The sequence below is a fragment of the Triticum dicoccoides genome, chromosome 1B, assembly GCF_002162155.2.
Source record: "Triticum dicoccoides isolate Atlit2015 ecotype Zavitan chromosome 1B, WEW_v2.0, whole genome shotgun sequence".
NCBI classification, from domain to species: Eukaryota; Viridiplantae; Streptophyta; class Magnoliopsida; order Poales; family Poaceae; genus Triticum; species Triticum dicoccoides.
Genome location: NC_041381.1, coordinates 196,248,230 through 196,259,643, shown reverse-complemented (window position 1 = coordinate 196,259,643; position 11,414 = coordinate 196,248,230). Strand labels below are relative to the sequence as shown.

Sequence of the window (11,414 nt, the reverse complement as noted above, 5' to 3'; positions counted from 1 at the left end):
CAGGCCGCGTACCACCTACCATGGTACCGCCCAGCAGCGACGCAGCACTAGCATGGATCAAGAGCCGAACCACGATCCTCGTCGCCACCTTCCTCGGGGCCAGGCAGGCTTGCCCGCCGTCTCTCTCTAGTAACGACATGGATAGGCTTGCCCGCATGTTGCCAGATTTTGTGGTTGTCTTCATATTTAATATGTGAAATCAAAGTCGCGATCAGATAGGTACCTATCCAAACGAGAATCCGGAAAGTGCCGGTTCGATCAAGGGAGGTAGTTGCTTGGCTCTCGGTGCAATGATTTCGACCTCTTCTTTTGATTTGTTACTATGGCATGGTTCGGTTTCTCCTTCAAAGGCCGGTATTAAGAGGGTGTACATTTCTCTTACTGTCAGTTCTGTACAATTTTTTAAGCTTCGACGAGCGGCATACAAGCGAAGGAAGAAGACAATCAGCATGGTTTGGTTGTAATGTTATTATTTGCTGGTTGTTTTATGTCTTGTTGTCTATCCATTGTACTAGCTATATTGTTTTCCTTGATGGTCATTAGATATAAATTGACCGTCTTTCCTAAAAAATAATATCAACTTCTGTTATAGAGCTCATCTCTTTCAGTTCAGGCAACGCTCGGGCGTCCGGGCAGGTTGTTCTCCCCTTGCCCTCTGTTCCGGCATAACAGGATATTCTTGTGCAGGAAAGTGCACCTTCCTGTGATGTCGACATAATAACGTCCACGCCCAGAATAACTATTCAACAGCACACAACTAACATTACACACATTAGTGCTGTCGGGGTCTAGGGTATGTTTGCCTGCTACCCAAAACCAACTCTACCAACTTTCTGGTTATGACAAACAGGCTTTTGCCTTGCCGTCAGGTTCATGCCATCTTGCCTCCTTTGGTTCATTTTCGGTGCCAATATTGGCTAAATCTGGAGCAAGCAAAACATACTGTGCGCTGCATCAAATCAAACCCAGCTCCTTCGCTGAAATTACTAAAAGACATATTTTAGGTGGCAAGAATGGTGATGGGACTCATGTGACACAAGCAAGAAACATAAGGATATGTTCCTCTCATTGTACGAGCAACAAGCTACGTTCGCTCAGGTGTCAAGAGTTCACATTTGTGATCTTGTATAAGGTCAATTCTGAATTTTGCAAATGTGGCGGCACCCACCCAACCACATGCTAATGGAAATTCACCTCTATAGATTCAGTTATTTCGTCATAACAATCCTCTCTTTTTTTTGTGATGGAGAATCCCGCAAGGACCTATACAGGGTAATATGCACACCCACGGCACCTACTACTTGTCACGAAGTGGCGGAAAAGGACCTGGACTGGAGAAAGTCTCAGCACACGGCAGGCTGATGGAGAGTAACAAGGGGCGATCCAACATCTGCAGGCCGAAGGTTAGCGCTTCTTGTTTCTTGTTAGAAGAGCTGAAAGAAGAGGGTCGTTGAACCGTCACTGAATGACCGAATGTCCCCTGGCTTCACCAGCGCCCTGCATAACGGGCATGTCCGCTCCCGCTCCAACCTGCCATCGTTCAGCGAGCGATGGTAAGTTTCAATTTGGTAAATGTTAGATGCCAACAAGCATTAAGAACCAGACGACAAAGGTGTATGGGATATACCATTCAGAGGCACAGTCTTCGCAGAAGATATGTTTACACTGCAGGAGGATGGGAGTATGCATCTTTTCTTGGCATATAGCACACAGATCTCCAGCGGCAAGAACCTGCATACCATATAGTGAAATGAATGCAGACTTTCTTAGCTAGAAGCTCCAGAGATATAAACCAAGAATGCATATGCCACCAACACATTTCACTCATGCGCCTAGAAGCCTAACACTGCATTACCTGCTCAGTTGTTGCATGTGAACCATAATGCAAGTCCTTATGAGACAGCGCATTCACTGAAGCCAAAAGTGATCGAACCTGGTAGGAAGCAGCAGTAATGTCAGCTATTATAAACCCAGAATCGGTTAAGAAATGAAACAAGGGAACTAGATGTACCTTTTCCACCATTGATGCCACCTTGAAAGTAAGGTACAATCCAGTTGTTAAAGATGAAAAAAGACTTCCATATTCCTTGTTCAGGAAAAAACGATACCACACAGGAGCCGGCAACAACGCACGGTACAGAAGTAGGGAATATTCCACAACTGTCAACATTTGGCCCTAAAGAGAAAGTTGAGTTACAACAATAAATGCTTGGCTGTACATCTCTCTATCAAAACTGGTAAAAAATACATAATTAGCTGAACAATGATAATGTACTGCAGATTACCTGTCTACGATAGTGACGACCTTTGCTGTTTTTGTAGTACATGAGCAGCACACACTTGACCACCATAGCAGCTTGCCGGACCATTGTATCTGTGGAGCACAAAACAGCAGTCAGCCTGATTAGAAATTTTGAGGGCAGTGGTAGTCAAGAGTTATGAACAGATAGAAATGGTGCATAAATTCCTATTATTCAACAAACATAAGTTATTTCCAAGTGAAACACAGGGCAATGTTATCCGCTTCAAAACAAAACAGAACACACAGGTAAGGTACACACATCGTCAAGTTTTTCCACAAATGAGTTGCTGATTGGGCCTAGTTTAAGAAATGACCAAGGGCCTCATTGGTTCACAGGACCTAAAAACTCATAAATAGGAAAATCATTGGGTTGCAATGTCATGCCCTCTCTTGATACAATATGATCAAAAGGATGTTTTGAGTGCATCATAGAAAACCATATAAGTTTTTCAAGGTCTCATATTACAATCATATGGAATAATTTGAATCAGAGAGGCCCCAAACGGAGAATCATGCTATGTGAGGGAACAGGGAATACCATTCACAGCGATGAAAAATATAGCATGCCAGAATGGAGGTATTTCTTTTGGAGGAAGCATCACCAAAGGTCTAACAAGGTCATCATTCCTGTACCACCAGTAGACTCCAAACACGTGAATGGTGAATACTATTATAATCCCAATAAGCATTGGCATTTTCCTCTCCCCCTGAAATAAGAAAAATAAATACAAGTGACAGATCAGCTGAAGATCTTGTTTAATTGACGTTAACCGCATTAACTTAAAGGGGAAACGACATGACAGTTACATTCTAGAGCACATATCCATGCCAAAACATCTACAGTGTTTCCAGCTCTTATAAGCATGTGAGATCACTATGAGGACGATCAAATGGAGTTATCTAAGCAATTTGACAATCAAATGGAGTTAACACGGGCCCCAGCGTTAGGGATGTAGTGACGGCAGCAGTCTGCCAGCCGGCTTCCTCAATAGAAGGGACAGACCCAGTGGTAGAAGCTCCCACCCCAGGTGGGGTTGGGGGAAGGATTATACAAGGCAAGCCTTACCCCTGCACAGTGAAATGCATAGAGGCTGCATCGAACCCAGGACCTCTTGGCACACAGCCTGCTTCCTTAATGGCGCGTAGAATTGCTATGAGGCTCACTGCGCAGTTTTAGCGGCACTCAGTCCACAAACACCAGCCATTGGTTCCATCAGCAACAGCCTAGCCCCGACCCTCGTATTGCTAATTAAGAGTGTCGCCTTTCCTGGCGCCAGAGCATGTGCGCAAGTCTAGCTGAAGAGGCTTCGATAGTTCAGTGAGGCGCCAATTATTCATCTACGTGTTGTTCTTCGTGTATCGTAAGGAGGCATGGTCATTGTGGATTATTCTCGGAGTTGGAATAAATCGTCTTATAGGCTTAGACATCCATTGGCGTTATCAATTACTCTTAGCTGTACACATTCATTTCCCCACATATGAAAGGACAACCAAACCCTTCATGTTTCTTTTCAAATCAAATAATGAATGATGTGCATTTTTGGCGGACACCGGGCAAATGTTACATGGGCAGACGCATATGCCCACATAAAGGCTAGTGGCCAGCTTGCAATTTGTCTACTTACATCCTGACCCAAACCCAATGTAGCTGTGCCGCTGACAGTAGCAGAAGGGTTTGCATTTATTCACTGGGTTTGCAGAGCAGCTGTGCATCATGATGTTACATATGGAAGAAGATATTGTCACATTTGTGCTGGCAATTGCTGAGCAAAACTAACATGATCAACAATATGACATCCAAAGTAACCTCTAGAAGCAGAACAATTAATCTCTATACTAGAAGCAGAACAAGAAAGTTGATGCACAAGATAAGCACAAGCCCTTGAGAGCAGTCTGCTTGCCAGAACAATTAATTAACCTCTAGAAGCAGAAGAAGCACGTTGATAGAAGTTATTATGAAGCACAGACAAACCTTGAGAGCGGTCTGCTTGCGCAAGATATCATTGGACTTGAACATGACTGCGGCAATCCAGATCATCACGAAGAAACCTACACAATATAAACTCAATTGGAATGAGGAACTCGCCATCATCTTCTGAGCAGCGACTTTTCCACGCTGTGAAGCAGGCGCACAACGAAATGGATCGAACGAAACTCGCATCACAATTCACGCGTACAGCGCCTGGTGAGGCAGGCAAACCCTCACGCTACATAGAGATAGGGAAGAGGTAGGTGCTGCACGCGGATTCGCGTACCTTGCAGGTGCTGGCGGATGAAGACGCCGAGCAGGAGCAGGGAGAAGGGTAGCGCGTGCTCCACCCACCTGGCCAGGCGCTGCACGTCGTAGCCCTGGTACGGCGAGTCCCCCCTCCCGCTCCCCCCGCCCGCGCCGGCCTCGTCCTCCCGCGCCGCCGGGGCCTCCTCGTCCGCGGGCTGCTGCCCTCCCGCGTCCCCCGCGCCGGCGCCAGGCGCGTCGTCGGGCCCGGCGATCCGAATCGACACCTCCCCGTCGGCCCCCGCGGCGGGCTCCCCGCGCTGGGGCCCACCGCCGCCGGCCTGGGCCCGCAGGACGCCCGAGGAATACTCGAGCAGCGCGGAGAGGGGCGCGTGGATGAGGCCGGCGGGGGAGAAGCGCGCGGCGTAGCCCCCGTGCGCCGGCTGCGGCGGAGGAGGGGGCGGCGGGTCCATCGGGGCGGGCTGGCGTCGCCGTGCGATGGCGCGACCCGGTCACCGGCTGGCGGGGCGGGGCGGTGCGGTGCGGTGGGGGGGAGGCGTGGAGCCACGCTCGCAGCCGAGGCCGAGGGGGGGAAAGGGGAAGAGGGGAGGAAGGAAGGGGGTTTATGTCCTCGTCGCTCTTGAGTTTGGATTTTGTGGGCAACAGAATGAGAATTCGATCGATCGATCGATCGAACTCGTTCGTGTGGGCGACGCTCCTGCGTTTGGATTTTGTTCGTCTCCCCGGGTCTCCCCCCTTGCTTTCGATGGTCGTCTATTGGTGTTTCGCTTGTGGGCGAAGGGATTCGTCGGCGTCAAAGGCTCCAACAGACCGATCCCAACGTAGCCATCCCTTGGATTTCATGTTCGGTCAATTCTCAATTGTGCTCCCAAATCCAGATCACCCTTCTGGTAATTCTAGGGATTTCGAACCATCAACTACAGGGGAAATAAGGAAGGCAAACTGACATGAATGTTATATTTCATTTTTATAAAAAAGAAAATGAAACGCGGTTCGGATGCATCAAAGACACCAGCAGACGAAACAACCAACTGAACGAACAAGGCGTCCGGAAATTGTATACTACTCTACTGAACGCCAGCAAAATTGACCAGCAGATGATACCCTAACTAGACATCCGGAAATTGTATACTGCTTCAACAATATTACTGAAAGGTGCCACGGCCCGAATTTTGCTCAACTCTTTACAGAATGTTTCAAACCGTGTGAAGAACGAGTAACATTTTCCTTATGTAGCTTCATCAAATGAAGCATCAAATTCAACCACAGGACAACAACCACAGCAAAATACATTGACAAACGAATTCAAGCAGCAATGATTCAACAGGCCATTCATATTAGTACCATCATCACAAAATAGATAATATCTTCCATAACAAGGTTCGACACAACATTCAGACAAAATAACATAGCACCACAGGCACTTGGAATCTAAGTTCCACACGGTAAAATAAGTTGCGATAGAACGGATAGACTTCTGCTAGATTATGCGGCAGACAGGAAAGCTTGTCCAGGGGCACGGTTCGCCAGGCGGCCATGGCATCCGAGCAGCTGCAAAGTAAGAAACATGAAACAATTAGTTGATGCAGGGACAACGGTTTACTAAGGCAGGATAAAGAAGATCATCTACAAAACAATTGCCCAGCATCAAGTATATTAACCTTCGCGTTGACTCCATCAGGCAAGATCCTGCCCTCACTCTTGAACTTGAGGTAGTCATTGCGGTTGAACTTGGTGAAGCCCCTGAAAGAAGAAGCACAAATTAGAGATATTGCGGCACAGAAATTTCAACAAGAATATCATATCATCTCAGCACATTAAACAATCTTCAGTGCTTACCACTTCCTGCTCTCAATGATCTTTTGGCGGCCAGGGAACTTGAACTTGGCACGACGAAGGGCCTCAGTGGCATGGATGGCATTGTTGGGCTTGCACCGCACAGAAAGGAGGACCTGCCCAATGGCAACACGGGCACAGACTCCCTGCGGCTTCCCAAAAGCACCCCTCATACCAGTCTGGAGCCTATCAGCCCCGGCGCACGAAAGCATCTTGTTGATACGGAGCACATGGAACGGGTGAACCCTGACCCTGAGGTGGAAGGCATCCTTTCCTGCATGCTTGGTCATGTACTTGTTGCAAGCAATACGGGCAGCCTCAAGAGCCTCACTGGACACATTCTCCTTCTCCCATGAGACAAGGTGAACACAGTGAGAGAACTCATCGACACCCTTCTTCTTCATGCCAACATCATAGATCCTGATCTTAGGGTCAGGCACACCACGGCAGTACCTTGACTTGGGGTACGGCTTGTTCTTGATCTGCCGATAGCACCTCGCAGGTCCTGACCAGAGAATTTTGTCATTACCAGAACAAAACAACTAAAAGCAGCAAACATGCGAAGAAAATAACAAAATGCAGTGAACATTAAAAAGAATGTGCAACTCAGTTCAGACAGTGCATCATTCCAGGTACTGAGAATGAACTATTTTAATTTACACCACATTCAACACTAGATATGAGTAACATGTAAGTCAGACTCAATTTAACATAGGTTACCATTGATAGGCAAACAAGAGACTACTTACTACCATGATTCAGAATGAGCAGTTGGCGAGTTGAACAGCTTATTAACAGGGAACGCATACCATTGTAACCACAGCAACTACTCATTCACATTCATAGAGTATCATTGACCATACAACTAAATCAACAGAAGCAGTGTTAAGAGTGATTAGAACAACTTTCAAGCCAGAGCATACATCTCTTCATTTCCTAGCAAACTACTACATGAAAGAGCACAGGAAATATTAACATCTGAGATGCCTAGAGCATTTTCCGGGCACCAATAAACAAACAGACGCTTAAAAGAAACGAACAGATGATGAACCCGCAGCTTGTGCTACTCAAATGTTCTTTCGAATCACCACAAGTGAACAGCTACGGGAATGAAAATCATCCAGACAGAAACTAAATAAACATCGGGAGCAACAAATATCACAGGTTCCGCGCGGCTACGACGGATCTAGGCCAGATTCACACACAACCGCGCCAATTCAAACGATTGCACGAACCGTAGCTACGGCCAGATGAACGCTAGACTAGAGTAGCATACACGCAAGGGCGAGAGGGGGAGGGTAAAGCTCGTGCTTACTTCTCCCCATGGCGACGGCGGCTCGAGGCAGGCGGCGGCTGCGGCGGCGGCGGGAGGAGACGGAAGAGCTGCGACTAGGGTTTGGTGTGGATCGACGGGGCCGCTTATATAGAGGTGGGGATTGCGAATGGGTTGCTGTCCTGGCTGGGGTTTCCGCGTGGAGGTGGTGCTATTGGACTTGGACTGTCCATATTGGGTCTGCGTCATGCGTGACCGACCCGGTGGAGCTGTTGGGCCTGAGGAGAAATTGGGCCAGGCCCAGAAAACACCAGAAGATTCGGGCCACACTTTACTCCCAGACCCGGTGGAGCGGTTGGATTTTTCAATCGTTCGGCTCAAATCGGTTTGCTCTAAACCGTGTCATATATATTGGACTTGGACTGGCCGACGTCTACATTTGGTTTGCGTCATGCGTGACCTGGGAGTTTGGGCCGCAGGAGGAAATGGTTTAGGCCCGGCGCCCTCACGGTGGTTGGTCGAGCCCCTAGGTGAGATGCCCTTCCTCTCTCCACTAGCAAATGTCATTGCTGGAATTTTAGGGATTCACATAGGGATGCAGGCGGGCATCCCGCATAAGCCCGCATAAACATGAGGTTAGTTCAAACTAAGCTAAATCTGTACAGAGGAATTATAACTAAGCTCATGCATTTTGACTTGGAAGCGGGGCGGATCGGGCGCCGCTCTACATCCCTAGATCCAGATAAGGGAACTATGGTTTGTTGGAATTGTAGCAAATTTCGTTGTTGGATCTTGTTGTTGTTGTTTGTGATTGAATGAACCAAAACTTGTTTGATTCAATCTTGTTGTCCTATTTGACTGAATTTTAGAACTCTAAATTAACTGAACATGTCTTGTTTGACTGAATTTTATGACTCTAAATTAACTGAAACATGTCCTGTTTGGCTGAATTTTAGGACTCTAAATTAACTGAAATTTGTCTTGTTTGACTGAATTTTAAGGTTCTGAAATAGAGTTTCAGACTATCTATCTGGATTACTCATCTAACTTGGTGTCATTCTAGGGTTAGTTACTTTACTGATTGATATAGATAGTTTGCATTTAAAAAACCTTGTGCGTTGAATGTAACTGACACTAAGTGCCACTATTGAATTTTGCAGGGTGTTGTGCAATGGGTACATGAGTTAAATTTGGGTTGAGTGGTGCAGTGGACAAGTTGACCAGAGAAGGAGTGAGTCATTGTACATGGTTTTAAGTGACTTTACTCATGTGAACTGTTAGTAGGTGTGCTCAATTTAATGTTCAAACTGGTTTTAAAGTTGTGTTGATTAAAGACAGCAAGTGAACCTACCTAGGAAAGAGACAACATGCAATATCCAGACTTGCAATGTTCAGACTATATTCGATCAAACTATGAAATACTACAAAATAGAAGAATTCTCTGTTTCACAACATTTTATCTTTGCATTGACACCTAGAGCACAAATAGTTCCATGGAAAGCTGACTGAAGAAAGACTAGGTTGAAACCTATAGTTTCATGATAACATTTTATCTTTGCATTGACACCTAGAGCACACATATGTTAACCTAGACATGTTCTTTGCGTTGAAACCTAGAGCATCAAAGTTTAAGATTTAGATAATATGACCACCAAACTTTCATCACACACAACTATCTAGAAATATTCAGATAATATAAGCCCAAAATCTGACATTTTTTACATAACTATCTTGTGATATTCGGATAAAGGAGTTCCATCAGACACAAACATACATGGTTGTTCAGACGGAAACACACAATAAAGTTTCATCACACACAAATATTCAGATAGATAGATAGATATCATAGATAGATGAGTTCCACTACTGGAATCAGCTTCTTTGTCGTCCGCCATGGCAGACGGCAAAGGCATAGATCCTGGACGGCAAACTTCTGTCGTCAACCAGCAGACGGCAAACTGTCCGGCTGAACAGGTGTCAGTAAAGGCCTTCTTTGTCGTCCGCTTCCTAGAAACGGACGGCAAAGGATCGTGTCGTCCGCCATCTGAGGCCAGCAGACGGCAAAGACAACGGACGGCAGTGGGGTCGCATCAAAGCCGTTAGGGGGTTAACGGCGCTCTTTGACGTCCGCCAGCGGACGGCACTGAGTCGAAGCCCTTTGTCGTCTGCTGACGGACGACAAAGAGCTTAGTTAGGCCAGCACTGGGAAGCTGCCACGTGGCCAGCTATGCCGCCTGCCAGCAGACGGCAAAGATTCAAAGGTCTTTGTCGTCCGCTGGCAGACGGCATAGCTGACCAAATAGGCAGCCAGTGTTCCCAGTGTCTACAGGTAGCTGCCATGTGTCCTCTTTGCCGTCTGCTAGCTCTTTGTCGTCCGCTAGCAGACGGCAAAGAGGCTATATATCCCTTTTTTTATTTATATCCATTTAATTTCACTGGAATTCACACATATATATACATACATACATATATATATATATATATATATATATATATATATATATATATTCACAGGCACAGCAGACATATGATGTATCCAACACATAGCTCCATCCATGACAACATATATACATACATAAGAAAAACAGTTTCATCCATACATCTTACACTAATATCACAATGTTCATCCAACACATTGTTCCATGCATCCATATAACAAGTTCCACATTATTCTTTGATACAAACGAAAAGAAGAACAAAGAAACAAGCACTCCATCCATGCAAGCTTCAATATAGTGAGTTAAATCTACAAAATGGGAAACAAGAAAGTTAGAAGAAGAAGAGGAAGAAAACTAGAAGAAGAAGAAGAAGAAGAAGAAGAAGAAGAAGAAGAAGAAGAGGAAGAAGAAGAAGAAGAAGGAGGAGGAGGAGGAGGAGGAGGAGGAGGAGAAGAAGAAGACTGGAAGAAGAAGAAGAAGAAGAAGAAGAAGTAGCAGTAGAACTTCTTCTTCTTCTTCTTTTCTTCCTATTCCTTCTTTTCTTCCTCTTCCTTGATTTTCTTCATCTTATTATGTCATTTGTGGACTAAATAGGCTAAATTATGTCATAAATGGACTAAGCAGGCTAAATAAGAAGAAAAATACCGTTATCACGGAGGTGTGGGAATGGTCGGGGCTGCACCATTGGCAGACGGAGGTGAAGGACCGGCCGGGGTTCCGGCATTGGCAAACGCGGAAGGATTGGTCGATGCTTGTCGGGAGCCATGCTGAAACAAAGATCATTTCCAATAATGTCTCGTTAGCATGATGCAAACTGAAATGTGAATAGTAGTAACTAAGGACCATTCAAATCAAACTCACCATGGCCGCCGAAGCAATCTGGGGCATCAGCGGAGGGGCCTGACCATTTTGCTCGCACATGGTCTGCACATTTCGTTCTCACGAGTCAGTGATATTAGTTAGTAATGCGAACATTACGTGCATGATTGGGCTAATATGCACAAGAAACGTACCACGATGAGCTCCTATAGGGCCCGGTGAGACACATTGTTCCGGTTCCTCTCCTCCTCCAACAACTTAGCCGTCCTCTCCTCCCTCTACCTCTCCCTCTCCGCCGCCTCCCTTTTTGCCTCCTCCAAAAGCGCCTAGGTCTTCAATATCTCTTTCTCAACCGTTGCCTGCATCACAGCACTCATCATTAGCATTGTAATCATCGACGGACGCACACACAATGTAATGGAGGAAAGGTCAGAGAGTCCATATAACTAACCGCCACGGCGAGCTCCGCGGGTCATGCACGAGGCGTTATCTCAGGATCAGAGCTACTCA

The 11,414-nt window shown here is 46.2% G+C and overlaps 2 protein-coding genes across 2 annotated transcripts; both read right to left on the bottom strand.

The window, feature by feature from the left end:
* Positions 1–1,017: 1,017 nt before the first annotated feature.
* On the bottom strand, positions 1,018–5,290 carry LOC119327970 (RING finger and transmembrane domain-containing protein 2-like). The gene is made up of 8 exons (XM_037601024.1): positions 4,558–5,290; positions 4,275–4,351; positions 2,841–3,009; positions 2,286–2,374; positions 2,012–2,176; positions 1,856–1,933; positions 1,628–1,731; positions 1,018–1,530 (listed from the first exon to the last, which is right to left on the bottom strand). Exons 1-8 carry the CDS (start codon positions 4,988–4,990, stop codon positions 1,425–1,427), a joined length of 1,221 nt encoding a protein of 406 aa, XP_037456921.1. The 5' UTR covers positions 4,991–5,290; the 3' UTR covers positions 1,018–1,424.
* A 552-nt stretch (positions 5,291–5,842) lies between these two features.
* LOC119327980 (60S ribosomal protein L10-2) lies at positions 5,843–7,837 on the bottom strand. Its single transcript, XM_037601032.1, has 4 exons — positions 7,690–7,837; positions 6,378–6,879; positions 6,200–6,281; positions 5,843–6,089 (listed from the first exon to the last, which is right to left on the bottom strand). Exons 1-4 carry the CDS (start codon positions 7,697–7,699, stop codon positions 6,024–6,026), a joined length of 660 nt encoding a protein of 219 aa, XP_037456929.1. The 5' UTR covers positions 7,700–7,837; the 3' UTR covers positions 5,843–6,023.
* Between the last annotated feature and the right edge of the window lie 3,577 nt (positions 7,838–11,414).

What these genes read in the sequence shown, in the direction of transcription:
- LOC119327970 (XM_037601024.1), bottom strand. Translation starts at nt 4,990, where the DNA reads ATGGACCCGCCGCCCCCTCCTCCGCCGCAGCCGGCGCACGGGGGCTAC. An exon ending in CATCCGCCAGCACCTGCAAG is followed by an intron (nt 4,352 to 4,557) that starts GTACGCGAATCC and finishes TATATTGTGTAG; the next exon opens with GTTTCTTCGTGATGATCTGG. An exon ending in GCAAGCAGACCGCTCTCAAG is followed by an intron (nt 3,010 to 4,274) that starts GTTTGTCTGTGC and finishes TTCTTATTTCAG; the next exon opens with GGGGAGAGGAAAATGCCAAT.
- LOC119327980 (XM_037601032.1), bottom strand. An exon ending in ATCATTGAGAGCAGGAAGTG is followed by an intron (nt 6,282 to 6,377) that starts GTAAGCACTGAA and finishes TTCTTCTTTCAG; the next exon opens with GGGCTTCACCAAGTTCAACC. An exon ending in CTGATGGAGTCAACGCGAAG is followed by an intron (nt 6,090 to 6,199) that starts GTTAATATACTT and finishes CTTACTTTGCAG; the next exon opens with CTGCTCGGATGCCATGGCCG.